The sequence below is a fragment of the Carcharhinus amblyrhynchos genome, chromosome 1, assembly GCF_965287045.1.
Source record: "Carcharhinus amblyrhynchos chromosome 1, sCarAmb.v2.hapA, whole genome shotgun sequence".
NCBI lineage: Eukaryota > Metazoa > Chordata > Chondrichthyes > Carcharhiniformes > Carcharhinidae > Carcharhinus > Carcharhinus amblyrhynchos.
The window spans coordinates 130,704,480-130,727,073 of record NC_137324.1 but is presented as its reverse complement, the minus strand read 5'-3'; the positions used below and the strand labels follow the sequence as shown (position 1 = coordinate 130,727,073).

The following is a 22,594-nucleotide window of genomic DNA, read 5'->3' as shown; positions in this document are numbered from 1 at the left end:
AAATTCTTTTGCCTGGAGCTTTGATTTTACTCAGTGCAGGTGTTGTCTAATCTTCCAAGCACTGAGGAGATGTCTCAAAAGGATGAAAGAAGCATGCCATTTCAAAGTTTGTGTGACTGTTAATCTAATTGTTGAAATTGTAGTTAAGTATTCCAATAGAACTTGATAAAATGTTTATTTCATATCTTATATGAGTCTTGGTAGCTTTATTTCTCTCTCCTCTGGCCCTGGCCTCCTGAGGGTAATCATTCAATAACTATAACTATCCAAGAAGTTATTTTTCAAGGAGGAGTCTCTTCAGGGAATATTCATGGGCATTTTGAGGCCATTGCTTCCACACTTCACACTCACTTGGGGTATTTCTAACAAAGCATGTTGAATGGTGGTTAGGAGAACACACATAGAGATGGGATGTTGCTGAATTTTTATTGTTAATTTCTACTACCTAAGGATGTTGATGGCAATTATTACATCCCACTATAACTATGAATGGGATTCACTGGGGAGTCAGGGGTTCCCTAAAACCATGAGTTATAGAAAAATCCGGCCCACTGAGTCCGCACCGACCACAAAACCACCCAGGCTCTCTCCCCACAACCCCATTCATTTACCCGACTGGTCTCCCTGACACTAAGGGGCAATTTAACATGGCCAGTCAACCTAACCAGCAATCTTTGGACTGTGGGAGGGAACCAGAGCACCCGGAGGAAACCCACGTAGACATGGAGAGAGCATGCAGACTTCACATAGACAGTCACCCAAGCTGGGAATTGAACCCGGGTCCCTGGTGCTGTGAGGCAGCAGTGTTAACCACTTTGCCACCGTGCCACCGCGAGTTGTGACTCGGAGAATGAGTGATTGGGATCCCCGAGTTTCAAGACAGTAGTGGTGACCATGGAGTGGAAACCCAGGTGGGACAGTGCTGTTACCAGCTCCTTAGCCTTTGATATGAACGTGCAGCTCCTTACTTCTATCTGGGATTTGAACAGTGCATCCACAAAGATGTTTCCTCAGGGTCCCAACAGTGTCTGCAAAATGATCATTGAAAAACCCTAGCTGCCTCTCCCCACCCCAGCACCCTGGACAACTTTATGCCCCACTCCGACACCTCTGAGTTCGCCACCTCCCACTACATCACTCTGAGAGCTCCCCTCCTCTCATCCATCCCATTCTGGGATAAGGGCAAAATGGAGAGAAAAGTTTGGAAAACACTAGTCAAGGATTGGAGTGTATTTATTTTGAGGAATGTTGTGCTTTTGAATTTAAATGGTGCTCTTACGTTGCAAGAAAAAGCAGCAGTGATGATTCTGTTTCATTTAGAATAGCGTTTGAGAGTCGGTTTGCCCAGGCTCTCCATCTCTTCTTGGCTGCGAAGAATAAAATGTCTGTTCTCAATAGCTGCTTATACCGAAGCACAAGACCTGACCTGAAGTGTGATACTTTTACCAGAACTATTTCACTACACTGTACAACATGCCAGTGAAAATTGTAAAGGAATCATGATGTGATACCTGTTAATCCAAAAACAGCCTGTCTCACATGTCAAGCTTGCATTGAGAAAGAGCTAGAACGCAGATCCTATTACAGTGACATCATTACAAACAAAGGAGGCACTTACACATAGACATACACCTCTCTCCTCAGGAGAAAAATCATTCTTTTCAAAGAGGCCTTAGGAATTTAAATAATGATTTTTGTCATTTTACCAATTTTGTAACTAGCCATATAGGGCCCACACCAAAACCTAGCCAGATCAAAGGCGTGCACTTTCTGACTAATTTAAACATGAACACATAGCATAATTATATAATTGTATAATTATACACTACAGAGCTGTTTATAATTAACAAGTTGCAACAGCAAAGTATTGTTCTTTGAATGAGTAACTTGGTTCAGGGTATGGCCACAGCATGAGAAATGCCATACAAACAGCAATGCTCTCACATCTACTGCAGTGAGGATGACTCAGCTTATACATTTCAAAGGTAATCAAGCTTTTTGGCCTCACCCATAACTTCTTGATCACCGTGAAGAAAGTATTGGTTCATGTATTCACAGAAAAAATAGAACAGACTGGGACAGCAAGCAGAAAGCTAATTCTGGCCGATGTTAAACAGTTTGAAATCATGCTTATGTTCTTGAGCAAGAAACCAACTGGGCCTGATTTCTAAATTCAAAGTGAAAATCGCAGGCCCAGCTATTTCTGAACATCGTGATGCTACCTCCAGGCTGGCATTGTCAGCCACGCTGTTTCACCGTGAGGTGACAGGGCCAGGCTGAAATTGGGGCTGTTTCCCAAAGCAGGACAAAGGTAGGAGGGTGTTGTGACAGGCAGGATAGAAGGGCGTTCTCAGTTCCCTTGGAGATGAACCCTGTTATGAATGTATTAGGTTCCCAACCCTCACCTCTCAATGATTGCCACCCCATCCACAAACATTTACTTTCTCCACCATCAGTGCACGTAGCCAGCTGTGTGTATCATGTACAAGATGCACTGCAGCAATTCACCAGGCTCCTTAGCACAGCCTTACCCAAAGTACAGCCCATAAGCTGGCTATGTCCTGCAAAGCCTCTTGAAATGTCCCTGGAGCTGGGTATGATAATACTGCTCAGTGTGCTGAGGAAGGGGACTGAGGAACAGTGTGCCGGGGAGGGGGACTGGGGAACAGTGTGGTGGATAGGGGGACTGGGGAACAGTGTGGTGGATAGGGGGTCTGGGGAACAGTGTGGTGGATAGGGGGACTGGGGAACAGTGTGGTGGATAGGGGGACTGGGGAACAGTGTGGTGGATAGGGGGACTGGGGAACAGTGTGGTGGATAGGGGGTCTGGGGAACAGTGTGCTGGGGAGGGGGACTGGGGAACAGTGTGGTGGATAGGGGGTCTGGGGAACAGTGTGCTGGGGAGGGGGACTGGGGAACAGTGTGGTGGATAGGGGGTCTGGGGAACAGTGTGCTGGGGAGGGGGACTGGGGAACAGTGTGGTGGATAGGGGGACTGGGGAACAGTGTGGTGGATAGGGGGACTGGGGAACAGTGTGGTGGGGAGGGGGTCTGGGGAACAGTGTGGTGGATAGGGGGACTGGGGAACAGTGTGGTGGGGAGGGGGTCTGGGGAACAGTGTGGTGGATAGGGGGACTGGGGAACAGTGTGGTGGATAGGGGGACTGGGGAACAGTGTGCTGGGGAGGGGGACTGGGGAACAGTGTGGTGGATAGGGGGACTGGGGAACAGTGTGGTGGGGAGGGGGACTGGGGAACAGTGTGGTGGATAGGGGGACTGGGGAACAGTGTGGTGGATAGGGGGACTGGGGAACAGTGTGGTGGATAGGGGGACTGGGGAACAGTGTGGTGGATAGGGGGACTGGGGAACAGTGTGGTGGATAGGGGGACTGGGGAACAGTGTGGTGGATAGGGGGACTGGGGAACAGTGTGGTGGATAGGGGGACTGGGGAACAGTGTGGTGGATAGGGGGACTGGGGAACAGTGTGGTGGGGAGGGGGACTGGGGAACAGTGTGGTGGGGAGGGGGACTGGGGAACAGTGTGGTGGGGAGGGGGACTGGGGAACAGTGTGGTGGATAGGGGGACTGGGGAACAGTGTGGTGGGGAGGGGGACTGGGGAACAGTGTGGTGGGGAGGGGGACTGGGGAACAGTGTGGTGGATAGGGGGACTGGGGAACAGTGTGGTGGGGAGGGGGACTGGGGAACAGTGTGGTGGATAGGGGGTCTGGGGAACAGTGTGGTGGATAGGGGGACGGGGGAACAGTGTGGTGGGGAGGGGGACTGGGGAACAGTGTGGTGGATAGGGGGACTGGGGAACAGTGTGCTGGGGAGGGGGACTGGGGAACAGTGTGGTGGATAGGGGGACTGGGGAACAGTGTGGTGGGGAGGGGGACTGGGGAACAGTGTGGTGGATAGGGGGACGGGGGAACAGTGTGGTGGGGAGGGGGACTGGGGAACAGTGTGGTGGGGAGGGGGACTGGGGAACAGTGTGGTGGATAGGGGGACTGGGGAACAGTGTGGTGGATAGGGGGACGGGGGAACAGTGTGGTGGGGAGGGGGACTGGGGAACAGTGTGGTGGATAGGGGGACTGGGGAACAGTGTGCTGGGGAGGGGGACTGGGGAACAGTGTGGTGGATAGGGGGTCTGGGGAACAGTGTGGTGGATAGGGGGACTGGGGAACAGTGTGGTGGATAGGGGGACTGGGGAACAGTGTGGTGGGGAGGGGGACTGGGGAACAGTGTGGTGGATAGGGGGACTGGGGAACAGTGTGGTGGATAGGGGGTCTGGGGAACAGTGTGGTGGATAGGGGGACTGGGGAACAGTGTGCTGGGGAGGGGGACTGGGGAACAGTGTGGTGGATAGGGGGACTGGGGAACAGTGTGGTGGATAGGGGGACTGGGGAACAGTGTGGTGGATAGGGGGACTGGGGAACAGTGTGCTGGGGAGGGGGACTGGGGAACAGTGTGGTGGGGAGGGGGACTGGGGAACAGTGTGGTGGGGAGGGGGACTGGGGAACAGTGTGGTGGATAGGGGGACTGGGGAACAGTGTGGTGGATAGGGGGACGGGGGAACAGTGTGGTGGGGAGGGGGACTGGGGAACAGTGTGGTGGATAGGGGGACTGGGGAACAGTGTGGTGGGGAGGGGGACTGGGGAACAGTGTGGTGGATAGGGGGACGGGGGAACAGTGTGGTGGGGAGGGGGACTGGGGAACAGTGTGGTGGATAGGGGGACTGGGGAACAGTGTGGTGGATAGGGGGACTGGGGAACAGTGTGGTGGATAGGGGGACTGGGGAACAGTGTGGTGGATAGGGGGTCTGGGGAACAGTGTGGTGGATAGGGGGTCTGGGGAACAGTGTGGTGGATAGGGGGTCTGGGGAACAGTGTGGTGGATAGGGGGACTGGGGAACAGTGTGGTGGGGAGGGGGACTGGGGAACAGTGTGGTGGATAGGGGGACTGGGGAACAGTGTGGTGGATAGGGGGACTGGGGAACAGTGTGGCGGATAGGGGGACTGGGGAACAGTGTGGCGGATAGGGGGACTGGGGAACAGTGTGGCGGATAGGGGGACTGGGGAACAGTGTGGCGGATAGGGGGACTGGGGAACAGTGTGGTGGATAGGGGGACTGGGGAACAGTGTGGCGGATAGGGGGACTGGGGAACAGTGTGGTGGATAGGGGGTCTGGGGAACAGTGTGGTGGATAGGGGGTCTGGGGAACAGTGTGGTGGGGAGGGGGTCTGGGGAACAGTGTGGTGGATAGGGGGACTGGGGAACAGTGTGCCGGGGAGGGGGACTGGGGAACAGTGTGGTGGATAGGGGGACTGGGGAACAGTGTGGCGGATAGGGGGACTGGGGAACAGTGTGGTGGATAGGGGGACTGGGGAACAGTGTGGTGGGGAGGGGGACTGGGGAACAGTGTGGTGGATAGGGGGACTGGGGAACAGTGTGGTGGATAGGGGGTCTGGGGAACAGTGTGGTGGGGAGGGGGACTGGGGAACAGTGTGGTGGATAGGGGGACTGGGGAACAGTGTGGTGGATAGGGGGACTGGGGAACAGTGTGGTGGATAGGGGGACGGGGGAACAGTGTGGTGGATAGGGGGACTGGGGAACAGTGTGGTGGATAGGGGGACTGGGGAACAGTGTGGTGGGGAGGGGGATGGGAACAGTGTTTTAGGCAGGGGGAGTGGGGAACGGTGTGCCAGGCAGGGGGAGTGGGGAACAGTGTGGTGGATAGGGGGACTGGGGAACAGTGTGGTGGATAGGGGGACTGGGGAACAGTGTGGTGGATAGGGGGACTGGGGAACAGTGTGGTGGATAGGGGGTCTGGGGAACAGTGTGGTGGGGAGGGGGACTGGGGAACAGTGTGGTGGATAGGGGGACGGGGGAACAGTGTGGTGGATAGGGGGACTGGGGAACAGTGCGGTGGATAGGGGCACTTGGGAACAGTGTGCTGGGGAGGGGGATGGGAACAGTGTTTTAGGCAGGGGGAGTGGGGGACGGTGTGCCAGGCAGGGGGACTGGGGAACAGTGTGCCGGGGAATGGGTGGGAGAGAGTGAGTGGGTGCCAGAGAGTGGGCGAGTGACAGGAGTGAGCCAGGAAGAGATGGTCTCACCTGCCATTATAACAACCTGCCTTCCTGTCTCTGTTCCAATATAGATGGAGGCATGAAAGCCTGGACCTAAATCTCTGAGGAAAAAATGATATTTTCTTTCAACTGTATACTTTGCTGAACTTGCAGTTACAAAACCAAGTTGTACATGCTGGGGTTAATTTTATACAGTATAACCAGTACATAGGAATCAGTTGACTTCAATGAGATGTGAGTTATAACTGGGACATGCAATTTGATTCAAATACTTGAGCCCAAGATACTAGGTTCAGGTATTGAACCCAGACCATTATTTAAACATTAGGGCAGATTTTCCTCTTTGAGACAGGACTTAGCCCATTCTTGAAATGGTACTCCAATCTCGCTACCATATTTTCATCCCCAGAGGCAGGGATAGGCTGGAGTCTGTGCTGTCCACCTGCCCAAGCAGGGTGGATGTGGAAATCAAGCGGATGCCAAGGCGGCCAGGATGGAAGGCCCATCTCTATTCATTGGAACAATGGCCCAGTTCCATAGATGAGTATAAAGCTGCCTAGCCCTCACCCCTATGCCCCTCTTTACCCAATTCAGTCTCACCCACCCCATCCCCACCACGCCCACTCACACAGTAGCCACCGTTTACAGAACTCTTCAGTCCGACCATGACAAATACCATTTCAAAAAAAAAGAACCCTATTAAGTGGTCATAAAACTGGCAAGGTAAAACTCACAGGCTTTTTGACAGCCATGTCAACAACCTCTGTTTAACTGAATCTTTTGATGAGGGTTTAGAGCTCAGCCAAGCATTCATAATGAGTTTCCATTGCACACTTGTATAAGCAAAACCTCCAGAGCTGAACAGATCAAGCCTTTTGAAGTCATTAACAGCCTTCAGCCATCTTTTTTAAGCTTTAAAGCAGGGAACAGTTGTCAGAGCTGTCAATTAATGAAAAGATGAAATCACAGGGGACAATCAACACAGTCAAATCTGAATATCACAATTGTCAGCGCAAAGGCAGTAAGAAGGACAAAGCCTTACCATCAATCATTGGATTGAAACCATATTTAACGTCTCTAATATGATATGTGAAGTTGTGAACCTGCATGTTAAATGGTTCCTTACGCCAGATGAGAATTTTTCCCATAGTTCACCAGCCCACCAAGCTGGTGTCAACCAGGTCATCTTCAAAAACCAGCTTGTCTCCATCAAAATCGAAGGGGATGTGAGTCTAAAATATCTGCTCTGCAATGCAGCCAGCAAGCTCAGGAGTGCTGTGTGGAATGCCAAATTGGGAGAGACAGGAATGGGGCTGGATCATCCAAATGTGGATGCTGCCTGTTTCTTTTTCTGCCCGTCTTTTTTATTCATTTGTGGGACATGGGTGCCACTGGCTGGCCAGCATTTGTTGCTCACCGCTAGTCACCCTTGAACTGAATGGCTTGCTAGGCCACTTCAGAGGGCAGTTGGGAGATAACCACATTTCTGTGGGTCTGGAGTTACGTGTAGACTAGACTGGGTAAGGACGGCAGATTTCCTTCCCTAAAGGACATTAGTGAACCAGATTTGATTTCCAACAATTGACAATGGTTTCGTGGTATTCAGTAGATTCTTTAATTCTAGATATATTTTTAATTGAATTCAAATCCCACCATCTGTCGTGGGGGGATTTTAACTTGGGTCCCAGAACAGTAACTGAATTTCTGGATTAATAGTCCAGTGCTAATCCTACTGGACTATAGACCTCCTGACATGTGTTTGCTCTACGTCAGGAGGGGAAAATCTGATCCACTGTCTTCCGTATCTTTTATAAATGGCAAACACAGTGCTGATGTGCAAGTAGGTTAAACAAAGCTTTTTAATTTTATTTTCCACTGATGTTATTCCATCATATTTACGTTATTTATTTTCATAGATCAGTATTTTGGATGCAAAAAGAAGCATGAATATTGGAATATTTCTGAAGCAATTTAAAAGGTAAGATATTGTTTCCTGAACAACATTGACTTTTATCATAGTTTCTTTTATGTAATGAACTCTGGTGTACTTTGGATCCTTGATAATATATTGTTTTTTTAAAATTATCTTCAGATACTCGTGCAGATCTGATTAAATATTTTGTTTAAAATTCAGGAGGTTGATCAGGGGGAGGAGAAGTTCTATTTCTTGTTAACCTTTTTGAAAATGCAAGTGAATGTTTAATACTGTTAAGATGTCTCTTAGCAGTAATTGTTACTGCAGACCAATTCACATATATTTTAACGTAATATTGCTTATTTACTAAAACACCAGAAAAAAGTTATTGGCAATGATCTGATAAAATCAGTTACTATCAAGGTTCAAAAAAAATATTGAACTAGCTTCAAAGATCACTTGCTAATGCTCAGGCTCTTTGACATGTCAGCAACCTCTGTTTATCTGAGTCTTTTGAAGAGGTTTGAGCTCAGCCAGGCATTCACAACGGGATTCCGTTGCACACCTGTATAAGCAAAGCCTCCAGAGCTGAAACACATTAAAACCAAGACTTAGGAGTTTAAAATATAACGTGCGAAGTGTTTCCCTTAGTCACTCACTTCACAACAGCAGAGGTAGGTTGGATTGTTCTATTTAGAGGCTCAAAGGCCCTGCTAATGCCTGTCAACTCAGCCTCAGTACGGTTCTCAGTAGTAATTCTGATGAAAGGTCGTGGACCTGAAACGTTCGCTGGAACTCTACTGCCTTGGCTGCCATGGAATTGGAGCGGGTGAGAGGCGGACAGCGGAAATGTCCATTGACATCGGGTGGGAAATTCTGGTCTCGCTGAAGCAAGGCTGTAAAACCCCACAAGTTAACTCTCATAGAATCATAGAACCCTACAGTGCAGAAAGAGGCCCTTCAGCCCATCGAGTCTGCACCAACCACAATCCCACCCAGGCCCGACCCCCATATCCCTATATATTTTACCCACTAATCCCTCTAACCTATACATCCCAGGACAGTAAGGAGCAATTTTTTTTTAGCATAGCCAACCAAACTAACCCGCACATCTTTAGACTGTGGGAGGAAACCGGAGTGCCCGGAGGAAACCCACGCAGACACGAGGAGAATGTGCAAACCCCACACAGACAGTGACCCGAGCCAGGAATCGAACCCAGGTCCCTGGAGCTGTGAAGCAACAAGTGCTAACCACTGTGCTACTGTACCACCCCTAACTCTGTTTCGCTCCATGGATGCTGCCTGACCTGCTGAGCTGTTCCAGCATATTTTGTTCCTCTTTCAGTCTCAGTCTCAGATGTGCTCACGAACATCTTGTTGATGACCACCTGTAATTACGTTCCCTGAAAAGAGCTGTACTATCAGTAACTCGGGAGATAACTGCAGTTGTCTGTTTTTGTTTTGTGGTCTCCTTCAGGGTTACACTGGCAATGCCTAGTTCATTGTATACATCTTTGGTGATCTCTCTTTTCTCCAGCGATCCCATCTCATCATTTCCCTCCTATCAACCAGCAACAAATGGGAATGTGTTATCCTTCTATGGATTATTGGTCAGGGATGTTGTCTGTTGCTCAAATGCAATTCACACCAAGCCCATCTTACACTTCATCCCTGTATTTGCTGACTGACATTGGCTTCCACTCCAGGAATGCTTCTGATTTAACATTCTCGTCCTTCCATGATCTCCCCTGTTCCATTCTCAGTAACTTCCTATAGCCAGACGGCACCTGTGCATCCCCAATTTTCTTTCCCCTGCTATCAATCATTGTGCTTTCAGCTGTCTAAGCTGAAAAGTCCAGAATTCCCTCTCTAAATCTCACTGCCACACACCTAACCCACCTCTCTCTGATCTCCATATCTCACACTTTTTAAAATCTGCCCTTTTGCCCTGATATCAAATTTTGTTTCATATTTGCTTCTTTGAAACATCTTGGGATGGCAACATCATCATTGATGAAGGAATACTTCAAACTCCTGAAACCCAGTACTTTCATCTTCCACAATTTAGGGAACTTCATTAGATGAAAATTTTAAAGTTTATTTATTAGTGTTACAAGTAAGCTTACATTAACACTGCAAAGAAGTTACTGTGACAATCCCCTAGTCGCCACACTCTGGCCCTGTTTGGGTACACTGAGAAGGAATTTAGCATGGCCAATGCACCTAACCAGCACATCTTTTAGACTGTGTGAAAAAAACTGGAGCACCCGGAGGAAACCCATGCAGACACGGGGAGGACATACAGACTCCACACGTGTAACCCAAGCTGGAAATTGAACCTGGGTCCCTGGAGCTGTGAGGCAGCAGTGCCAAACATTGTGCCCCTGTGCTGCCCAATGCTAAGTACTAAATGAGGCTGAGCCCTCAAAAGCCCTCTGTTTCCTCTTTAAGAGCAAGATGTGAGCAGCATTATGGATGCCTGCCCAGTGTTTGCCTATGTTTAAAATTGATCCCATGCTTTTTTCCATATTTTAAGTGCGTTGGTATAAATAAAGAACAATAACCCAATCTCCATTACAGCTTGGTCCATTGATCCTATATTGCAGAATAACAGATTGCCAAACTCTTTGAACCCTCTTATAATTTTTCTGTGTTGTTGGGAGCATTTCATCACAGGTGTATTCCAAAGGCTCATCCTCACATTTGCATGAATAAATCAACAAACAGTTAAAGAGCAAAAATTCTATGGGGCTATGCTAAGTACCAACTTGGTACCAATTTTACATTAGTACTTGCTACTAGGAATGGAAGTAACAAAACCAAGTGTACCACATGCAGGAGACTTAAAAACATATCAAGCAAGCAATCAAACAGAAGTCATCAGACATGACTGCCTTTCTCAGCTATATTCACCAATCAGACTTGTACACATTGTTTTGACTGAGTTGGGAATTTCTGCTGTGCAAGGTATAACAATATACTTCTGGGAAAGATGGGAAAGGAAGAAAGGAACAAAAGCAAACTTAGTGCAAAGAAGAAAGGGAAGATTTGTGATCAACTTGTGATAAATTGGCATGTTTACAAATTGAGAGAAACCAACAGCTCTCAAAACAAAAATGTTCTAAGCGGCATCAAACCTCACCTCCCTGGGCCATAGTGCATTATCAATAAAGGTTGTTATACGTTGCCCTCGATTGGAGGAACTTGCCCTGGCACGACCACAGGATCAACGTGCAGTTTTCACCTCAGCTATCCATAGAGCATTTGAACCCAGCTATATGGCCACATCTTTCCTGCTCAGCATTGCATGGCTAAGATGTTGCACTATTCACTCATGTGGAGTCTATTTAATCAAATCATCAAAGCATCAGGGGGAGGATCCAAAAGCAATTTTAATGTTCAGTAAAGTGGTCTAAATTTGTGATTCCAAAGCCTTTCCATGAGGTTCATGTTCTCTTCCTCTGTTAGTTCTGTTTTGACTTTTGACTGAGAGAGTGTTCTTTCAGTTTTCTTCTCCTTGCCCCTCCATCTCTCTTGAGAGTATTAATCACTGGGGTACGGCTTCTGAGCACCAGTCAATCTCTGGTACTTCACTTAGGTGTCTACTGATCTGCGAACCTCCATTCTGATCAATGAATTCATCAAGGATAGAAAATGGGACTATCCTGGTCTGTACAACTCAGCTCCCTGAACATGTGGAGGCATTGGAGGAGAAAGACTTCACTGTTGTAGTTAATGACATTGCAAGTAAAGGGAACAGGTGTATTCACTGGTGCCCTGGGGGCCTGATGGATAGCATTGTGTCTTTGAGGCAATAACTTACTGCAATCTCTAAGGTCACAGATTGACATACATTGTTTCTAAGACTATGTTGTGTAGATTTGTCACCTCTAACGCTAGCCTAATGTCATCTAGAAAATTATCAGGCATCAGATGTTCCAAGTCAAACTGATTAGAAATTTGCAAAGTCTTCAAGTGAACACTTCTTGATTGTACATACATCACCCATGATAATTCCAACCTTTTTTCCTCAATCTTTCGGCTTTCAACACAAATATTAAGTGTCACCTAAACGTTGCTTCTTGATTGATTTATTATCGACTCCTTTCTCTTCTACCTTGTGCTGTGGGCCTTGGCCATTCTTCTAGGCCTGTTCTCGGGCTTCTAAATGTGCAGACTGCAAGACATCCCTAATATCTGCAAAACCAAGAGTAATAACAGATTATCAATATGCCAATGTTAATTATAAACTAACCTGTGTTCTTGCCAATATCACTGTCTTTTGGGCTTCTGATACTGCTTATTGCATTGTGTTAAATCCTTATCTGCAATGTCCATTTCACACTGGTTAAATGATTGTGCAAAGTGGATTGGATTCTTGATTTGATTAGGTATACAAGGTTAAGTATACCTTGTATACTTGACTGAGAGAGTGTTCTTTCAGTTTTCTTCTCCTTGCCCGTCCATCTCTCTTGAGAGTATTAATCACTGTGGTACAGTTTCTGAGCATCAGTCAATCTCTGATACTTCACTTAGGTGTCTACTGATCTGCAAACCTCCATTCTGATCAACAAATTCATCAAGGATAGAAAATGGGATTATCCTGGTCTGTACAACTCAGCTCCCTGAACCCTCCCCCAACTGGCTCCTGTGATGACCACTCCCAGTCGCTGTTCCTGGGACCAGAGATCTGCTGTCCATGTGATTGGCTAGTTGGCCAACAGCTTTTAGAGGCAGGACTTCCTCTCTAGATTGGGGAGAAAGTCTTGCATCAAGCCACTGCCAACTATTAAACGTCTGTGGGTTGAACCAGCTGAGTGGGCAAGGCTCGTCTCCATGTTTACACTGGGAGAGTGGAGTGACAGGGACCTTGGCTGTGTGTAAGGCCAGGATGTTGAAGGCAGGAGGCAAGATGATGTGCTGCATTGTAGCAGTGTTCATGGTTGCATTTTGAAAAGTGTGTGTGAATATGCTTCCTCTGCCAGCATTCTCACATCGTTGAGCATTAATAAATGCTCACATTGTGGTGGTGTTGTTGTGCATTTATTTGTGTTGGGTTGTTGCAAAATTCGTATCCAGTCCAGTCAAACCTAACCAAAGAATCTTCCATTTGAATTTCTAAACTTTCTCAAATGCATTTGTATAGATGGCACTTTCTGGGAACAGAGTGTGTTGTTATTATTGAGCAGAAAGTTGGAGCTCAAGGGCTTAATTTTGAGTTTGCCACGTTTTTAATGAGCCATTTCCCAGGCTTATTTTGATTCCATGGCTTAATTAACCACAATAAATAACCACACACGATCACGCCATGTACTATTCTTGCTGCTCAGCAATGAATACACTCCAGCCTTGTCTTTTCTGTTGAAAGATTGCCATAGACATTTCTTTAGACTTCACTGGCTAATTATTCTCTTATGTTCAAAATGTCCCAATTTACTCCCCCTCTGTGTTATTTTGAAAAGAGAAATATCATTTAATAATTGACTGCTGAAAGGTCAAATTATTTGATAAACTTAAAAATTTAAACATGAACATTATGCAGTCTGTTCTCACCTTTGTTATATATTTGAATTAAGATGTGTTGAAGCTAGAGGAAATAAGATACAGTACAGTATCTCCCAGCTGGCATTATTGCTTGCTGTTTCCAAGATTGCTTACCTGCATTGCAATTGTAAGAGAAGAAAATGCTAACAGCAGTGACCTAATTATGGGTGAGTCTGAGATCTCGTCCTGATGAAATTGAAATTAATTTGAGTAGTTTTCCCACCGTAATGCATTTTCGGCACCAATGATCATGCAGATATCTTGGTAACTGTTTGTTTATTTAATTTTTGAAGAAACTCATCAACCAGAAAGCAAAAAGACACACAAATATGTACAATCTTTGCTTTACACTGTTAATTTTGTTAATCTTTTAAAAGTTTAGTGTACCACAGTGAGGTGGAAACTGTTAATTCGGATCAATGATAGGACTCACCAGCTGGGCTGTCATTTACAAGTGTCCATCTTATTTAAGATCCTCGGTTCTGTTATTTTGTTACAATAGCTCCAGCTTGTCTGTGTAATACAGGAAAGCTTAGCTCCATGCATAGCCATTGACTGCTGTTGCCCCTTCACCACAGAGTAACTTCAAGTGTCTCCACCTCCCTTGTTCATATGGTGTCAACTTAAAAAAAAACCCTTTCTATACTGACTAGACTGAAGTCAGCCAAAGATGCTGAGATGACCAATCCTGCTTCATTGGGCTTCATACTTGTCTCTGAGGCAGGGCAATAGGTGTTCAAACCCCACACTGGAAACTCAAGCACAACATCTAGGCTGACACTCCAGTGCAATCCAAAGGGAATGCTGCCCTATTGGAGATGGGGCTGCAGGTGAGACATTACACCAAGGTGCAGTCAATTCTGTCTGTTAGATATGAAGTATTTCTGTGGCAGTATTAAAGATCAGAAATATTGCTGCAATGTTGTAACCAGTATCTATTGGTCAACATCACCAAAATGAGCTAGAAAGTTATCTGTCTGCTGTTTGTGGAACTTCACTGTGCACAAGTTGACTATGACAGTTTCCTATATAATACTGACTGCACATCAAGAGTAATTTATTAGCAGTGAAGCTCTTTGGGGTGTTCTGAGAATGGAAAGACCAGTATAAATATCCAGCGGGAGATAGTTTGTCTCAAGTCAATTAAAGTCCTGAGGACTGTTAAGCGACTTTGAGGTGAGCTGACTAAGTGGAGGCAGACTTACCCCTAATTTATACACCCATGTAAAAATTCAGCTTGTTAAATCAATGCTAGGATGTAGTTCCATGGGCACAAGTGACAATCCTTCAGCCGTGAACCAAGATGATAAGTATTGGTAGGTTACTCAACTATGAGCTAATTTTGTGACTTTGCCAATGAAATAGAATCGTACCCTCTTCTGCGGCACCTTTTCTTGGTATGCACCATCCAAATCTTGTGTATTGTATATCGTCTAACAGGTTACAAAATGAACTTTTCAACAACTATTTTAGTCGTTTTCAAATGGGACATTGTTAAGGTCCTAAAGTTGGCTCTAAAGCCTGGCAAAGTGTTGTGGAATGATTATGATCCATTTCTCCCCATTGGACCTGGATGTTAGGTAGGAACAGAGTTAAATATAGCTGTAGGTAACAGCCTGCAGAGTCCTCGAGAGTGTGGATTGTGGTGTGTGAGGTGACTTAATTAGGCAGGATGCAAAATTACCTAATTGGTTGAGGTACAGAGATAAAGTCAGCGGCCTGTTTGTGGCCTGTCAGGCCTCACACCAGCCTGTAACAGATTCCTCCTCATGGAATATGCATATTCATGAACGGAAAACCTTTAAAATCATCTTCTACTACCAAGATAAAGTCAGCAGTGTGCAGGAACCCGCTTCATATCTGTTTAATGGTGGTGTGCCAGTTGGCTTTGTGCAGTTGTGTGTAAGGTCAGCAGATTTTCTTATTAAATTCTAAAATCACCGAATAATTACAGTGCAGAAGGAGACTATTTGGCCCATCATTCTGTGCTAACTCTCTGAATGAACAATGTAACAAAGTGCCTTTCTCCTGCCTCTTCTATATAGCTACACTTTGCCTCTATGCAAATAATTTTCCAATACTCTCTCAATGCCTCAACTGAACCTACCTCCACCACACTTCCAGGCAGTGCATTCCAGCCTCAAACCACTTGCTGTGTGAAAAAGTTATTTTCTTCTGCAGATCACTTTAAATCTGTACCCTCTCATTCTTGATCCTTTTCCCTATCTCTTCTGCCCATCCCCCTCACAATTGTGACTATCTTTAACAAATCTCCTCTTAGTTGCTTTCTCTCCAAGGAGAGCAGGCCCAATTTACCCTCATAACTGAAGTTTCTCACCTCTGCAATCATTCTTGTAAACGTTTTCTGCACTCTCTCCAATGCATTCACATTCTTCCTTTGATGTGGTGTCCAGAATTGTACACAATATTCCAGCTGAGATCTAATTAGTGTCTTGTATAGGTTCAGCATACCCTCTTTGCTCTTGTACTCTATGCCCCTATTAGTAAAGCCCAGAATATGAAATGCTTTACTAACTGCTGTCTCCACCTGACCTGCCACCTTCCCTGACCGAAGCACCCAGGTTCCTCTGCTCCTGCAGCCCTTTAAGAATTTTACCCTTTATTGTATGATCCCTCCATGTTCTTCCTCCAAGAAGCTTCACCTCACACTTCTCCGCATTGAACTTCATCTGCCACCTATCTGCCCACTCCACCAACTTGTCTATGTCCATTAGAAGTTAATGGCCTCCTCAAAGTTCACAATGCTTACAAGTTTTGTATTATCCATTAAGTTGTCCCCTACACACACAGATCTAGATTGCTAACAGACATCAGGAAAAGCAGGAGTCCCAAGACTGACCCCCGGGGAACACCGCTACAAGCCTTCCTCCAGCCTGAGTAGCTGTAGTAGGGACATGGGTGGAATTCCCATCCACCTTGCAGTGAAATTGCTTGGGTTGAGGCGTGTGGGATTCCAGGGGGAAGGCCGTCCACGCAATTTTATTTTTGGCCATTGTTTCTAGAAGCTTCCCTTCCACCATGATTCAACTGACTGGCCTGTAATTGTTAGATTCATCCTGCCAATATTTTTTGAATAAACATTTACAATTCTCCACTCCTCTGGCACTTCCCCTGAGCCTAGAGAACACTGGAAGGTTATGGCCAGCATCCATCAAATTTCCATTCTCACTTCCTGCAATATCCTTGGATGCATCTCATCCAGTCTCAGTACCTTGTCAATTTTCAGAATCGATAGGTTATGCAGTACCTCATCCTTACCAACTTTGAAAGTTGATTATCTTTTATGAATGTTTATTACTTTTTAAAAATATATAGTTTTCTAAGTTACAGCTAATTAAATACGCTCCATAACAGTAATTTCCAATGAATTTTATGGTTTTCCAGTGGTGCCACTGTCCCAATTCTTTTTCAAGATGAGTTTTCCACCCATGTTCCTTTCTGCACAGCTGCTCCTGATCCTGACCCAAGATAATCTCACATCATTTTCCCATGCACCGAATTCCCAGATGAATACGATTCACTATTCGCTCAGTCTCCGTCTCAATCCCTGTCTTCTCGCGCATGAGGGAAGGGGGAGCAGGAGGATGGCAGCCGGCTGGGGAGCAGTAAAGGTGAGTCAGTGGTGGGAGGTGGCGGTCTGGAGAGGGCCCACGGGCTAAAGGAGTGGCAAAGGAATCCAGTGATGGACAGAGGGTGGGGTCAGGGACATGGAGTAGTAAAGTGGGAAGAACTTGGCACCCTAGGTGTGTTGCTGGGGAGGGTTGCTGAGAACAGTTAGTTAAGGTAAGAAAATGAGGGGCTAAAGGTTTGTGTCAGCGTTGTCCAAATGTGTGTCTACTTCACAGCGTCAACTGACAGATTCCCTACACAATACAGAGTTCACCTACATCATTCCAGTATCCCCTCTGAGAGTGATCTCGGACAATAATGCATGGCAGAGAGGGTCAGCAGAGCCTGCAAGTTCAGCAGTGTGTAACAGAGCAGTAAAGTACAAGACTTGATGCTAAGATGAGCATTCAATAAAGTAAATGTCCCAAACTCCCCTGTAACCAATCACAGTGCTCCATCCACAGGCCTTGCCAGTACACTTAGTTCCCTGACTAAACTGGTCTCAGCAAGTAATGATAAAGCACTTACAAATAAGCTGAAACCAAAGTAATGTGAAATATTTACAACTGAAATTTAACCTTGAAGAACTTATCTTAAGGGCAGTGGACTTGCAGGAACGTTCAGGCTGTGGTGAAGAGCCTATCTGTTTGGCTTTCTGATAGCCCACTCATGACTGCAGTGCTGTCAGCTGACAATGGGTTTTATAGAATCATACAACCCCCACAGTGCAGAAGAAGGCCATTTGGCCCTTCAAGCCTGCACCCAAGCCCTATCCCCTTAACCCTATGTTTGAACCTCACCAATGAAAAGCTGTGGAATTGCATGTGTTTGAATTCCCAGTTTGAAAAATAGATTGTATTCCCTGCAAGCTATGAGCTATAATTTATGGTCACCATTGACCTTTGTATTTTTAATGATCAGTTTATACTTTGAAACATTGAAATCTTTGCTTTCCCGATGAGGGCCTGTTAGATTTGTGATTGAGTGATGTTGGAGCTGCTGTCACAGTCCAGTCAGGCATTTGTTCAAAACCCCAATAATAATTTGTGGGATGGGTGATTTGTCTGTGATGGAGCTGGTATTCTAAAGCAACTTACTCCCACCTGCAACTGAAGTAAACGCTCTTTAAACAGATTCTTTGCCAACGTGCTTAGCTGATTCATTGTTGAATTAATTCTACCTGACTGAGTAAATTAATTCCTAACTGACTATCTTAATGTTCCCCAGTGGAAACCTGCCACACCTAAAGGGTTAAGAAGCAACAACATTTCTTTTCCAAAGATTGTCGTCGGGACTGTCCCCTCCCGATTGCGTCAGGCAGGTTTGACACTGGGAGTGGAAAATATCACGGGAACAACTACATTTTTTTTATGTTGATGTAAACACACGATGTGATTGTCAGTGATGGGGTGCCAATGTCTGGAACATCATCTGCATTCATTAATAAATTGTTACCAGGCACCTAGGCCAGAATCATCCCTGCCACCGCAGTCCGAAAATCCATTCACGTGGGTGTGAGGGCAGAACAGAGTGAACCGTGACCGGTCTCCCGAGGCGTGCACCTGGTGAGCAGACCTCCCAGTGGGGTGCAAAGGTCATGGGGAAGAGGATCGTGTCAGGGCAATGCCCAGGGTGGGGTTCCTGGTGAACTTGTTTACAGAAAGGTGGCCTTTAGAAATGTTGGCCCAATCATCGAGAACTGGCGGGCACGTGGATCAGAGGCTGCCCCTCTAGCGGTACATCATGGGTCTACCCTTTGGTACTTTATTTTACCATTGCTGTCGGCAACTTCAACGTCACTTCCCCCCCCAGCTATTGACCTTTGCAAATTTCCAGGAAAATCTGACCCAGTGAATTGCAATTTTACTGCCCATCTTTTGAGAGCAAGAGAAAAATGGCTAGAAATTCAGCTACCTTTGAGTACAGGAATCACGATTTGTATCGAAGAGGTCAGCCCACAGATCTCATGTATCCACCTGATTTAAATGATTGTGGTGCTGGCTGGTGTGCCTCCAGCACGGATCTGTGCTCCATAATGGAGCCAGTGAGCTGTGGACAGAGGCGTCCCTGTCAATGGCATGGACCACATGCTACTGAGTGCCTCACAAAGAGAGGTTGCGAAAAGGATCGCTGCAGTGGAAATCGATGGATGCTGAACAGCAGGGCAGACAGAGGGTTCATAGTGATGGATGTGGTGCTGGAGGGTTTAGGTGGGCAGGAGGAGGGACTCTCAAGGACCCCCATCAGGGGGGTGTGGATCCAAGGATCTAGCAGCTGTGCCACAGGCCCAGTGACCTCACTTACAGTCAATGTCAGCCATCTTCACACAACAATAATAATTTTCCATGTCTGCACTCCCTGGCACTCAGGACACAAGCTTAACTCCACCCAACTGAGTGCACCTACCAATGTGTCAGTCCCACTCCCACCTCTCAATGCTGCTGGATATTGGGTGTGACCTTCCGGGGCCTTCTACCAACCATGAGACCAGGGCATCACTCCTGCCAACCTGTATCACTAATGCAAACCCCTGTGTTAATTTTTCAATAGAAAGCAGGCTGGTTGCGCTCTGTGTTTGGGATAGAGTGCTGCTGGCTCAAACCACACCCACAGCACTGAGAGTAGGAGACAAGTACTGGAGACAAAGATTCCTCTGTGCAGAATCATTCGGATGAGTTGGGTAGACCAACTTTATGGCTAACGGGTGCAAGCACAACACCAGCTGCAGCCTCACGCACTCTGTATCGATCTGTTTCAACATCACCCTCAGCTGTTTGAACATTAGACATGGAGTATGTGAGTTGCCCAGGTTTATCTCCCACACTGAACTACCCTGTTAAAATTCTGATGTTACCCCTTAATTTTGAACACAAAATAAAGTGCCTGATATGAAATGTCCAGATGCTTTTCTCGTTGCCTCTTACCTTATAGAAATGCCAGCATGAAGGTACTTCCTTTCTAGATATTCTTTTGCACATACCCAACTTTAACCACGTTGACTTGCAAATATTCCACTAGACACATTTAAATAACCCTGGAGACTTTTTTTTACTGACGAACATTTTTACTATTCATTTTATTCAATGAATACACTGAACATGACTAACTACTTGAGAGAAAATTTAGATTATCATACAGACTATTACAAAGGAGAATGTAAAACCAACTGTCTACTATACGTAACAGGCTCAGATGGAACCAGTTGAAAATTGTGCATTTCTGATAGTCACTCACATCTTGCCTTGGAAATATATCGCTATCCCTTCAGTCACTGGGTCAAAATCCTGGAACTCCCTGACAGCACTGTGGGTGTACCTACGCCACGTGGACTGCAGCAGCTCAAGAGGTTGGCTCACCACCATTTTCTCTAGGCTAATTAGGGATGGGCAATAAAAACGCTGACTGAGCCAGCGACACCCACATCTAGTGAAATAATATTTTAAAAACGAGGGCTGAACTGTTGACATTCCTGATGTTTGTGGGAAGGATGGTCGTCATTATGACGCATTTTGGATCTGTCACATGTTCAGCCATTTTACAATTATATTGATGGATTGAAGACTTGCTGTTGTTTCTAACCTTCCCATTCGGTATTTGCTGGTTCTCCCAATGTTGATTTTTTGAGGGCAGCCTTATTTGCTAATATTTGGTCACAGGCCACTCCCAAGAAGATATATATTGTGACGAATATCTAGTTCATGGTTCATGTTAATATTTTGGAGCTAATGTTTAGTTCTGGGAGGATTGGTGTGAAGGGTATGGTAACTAAAATACTTTGGGGGTGACCATTGCTGACGATGTCCAAACTTGCTTGTAAAGAAGTGCAATCCAGAACGATGCTTTGTTTTGAAAATTGGAGCTAAATTAGTTTAAAAGCATTCAGTGAAGCCTGAAAGGCTGTGTCATCAGGAGCTGACCAGGGATTGAGAAGGTTTTCTCATACTAATTTGCCTGAGTATTTTCTAGGAAAGGGAGTTGGTTGGAAGCTGAGAAGGTGATGGAAGGTCACTGGTTTTGTGCCAAGCAGCTAGAACTCAGAGAAGCCCTGGGAGCCATTTATAGCTTGGTACAGCTGTGAGGCTGGGGTTTCAGGGAAACCCAGCGGCAGTGAAGCTGGCAGCCGATGAAAGAGTTGGAAGTATGCAGGTAAAGGTAGGAGTGCAACTTTGTGAATCCCATGCAACGCCGTCTCAGAAGAAGAGATTGAACTATCAGGAGGTGAACAGTTGTTGAGGCAGTCCAAGTCAGAGCACACTTGGGGGGATTCAGAGGCTTTGAAAGTGAAGGGTGGCTCTCCCTTCTGAGGGAGAGTTTTAACAAGATTTTGTGACTCACAGTGGATTCTGATGTCTGGGTGGGTTGCTGAGAAATCAAGAAGTGAACCTTGAATGGCGCATCATCATTTGATGAGCTTGTATCTTACGAAAACACTTCTGTTTTTTCCTGTTTGACTTTTGTTGTGTGCTTTTGCCAGCCCCAAGTTGTTGTGGATACATCTTAGGGTAATGTTGTTTGGATTTGTACCTTACAACTGTGCCTATACTTCAAAAGTATTTAATTGGGTAAAAAGCTCTTTGAAACACCCTGAACATAAGAACGTAGGAACATAAGAAATAGGAGCAGGAGTAGGCCATCTGGCCCTTCGAGCCTGCCCCGCCATTCAATAAGATCATGGCTGATCTGTCGTGGCTCAGTTCCACTTTCCCGCCCTCTCCCCATAACCCTTAATCCCCTCTCTTATCAAAAACCCACCAACCCGCGTCTTAAAAATATTTAGCGAGGCAGCCTCCACCACTTCAACGGGCAGAGAATTCCAGAGATTCACCACCCTTTGAGTGAAGAAGTTCCTCCTCAGCTCCGTTCTAAACAGCCCCCCCTTTATCTTGAGGCTGTGCCCCCTAGTCCTACTGTCTTTTTTGAGCGGGAAGAGTCTCTCCACCTCTATCCTATCCATCCCATTCATCATCTTATACGTCTCAATGAGATCTCCCCTCATTCTTCTAATGAGGGGAGTACAAGCCTAGTTTATTCAGCCTCTCCTCATAGCTCAACCCCCTCAACTCCGGTATCAGCCTAGTAAACCTCCTCTGCACTCCCTCCAAGGCCAAAATATCTTTGCGCAGGTGCAGCGCCCAAAACTGCACACAGTACTCCAGCTGCGGCCTCACCAATGCCCTATACAGCTGCAGCAAGACCTCCCTACTTTTATATTCAATCCCCCTCGCTATGAAGGCCAGCATCCCATTCGCCTTCCTGACCACCTGCTGCACCTGCAAGCTGGGTTTTTGCGACTCATGCACAAGGACCCCGAGGTCCCTCTGCACCGTCGCCTGCTGCAGTTTTTCGCCCCGTAAGTAATAGTCCTTCCGACCATTATTCCTACCAAAGTGGACCACCTCACACTTGCCAACATTAAATTCCA

At 46.3% G+C, this 22,594-nt stretch overlaps 1 protein-coding gene across 1 annotated transcript in view; it reads left to right on the top strand.

Moving 5' to 3' along the window:
• Positions 1-22,594, top strand: part of fhdc1 (FH2 domain containing 1) — a 102,609-nt gene that overhangs the window by 35,356 nt on the left and 44,659 nt on the right. Inside the window, exon 3 of the mRNA XM_080192597.1 lies at positions 8,000-8,061. Coding sequence (XP_080048723.1) covers positions 8,000-8,061 — 62 coding nt within the window. The remainder of the gene's footprint in view (positions 1-7,999; positions 8,062-22,594) is intronic.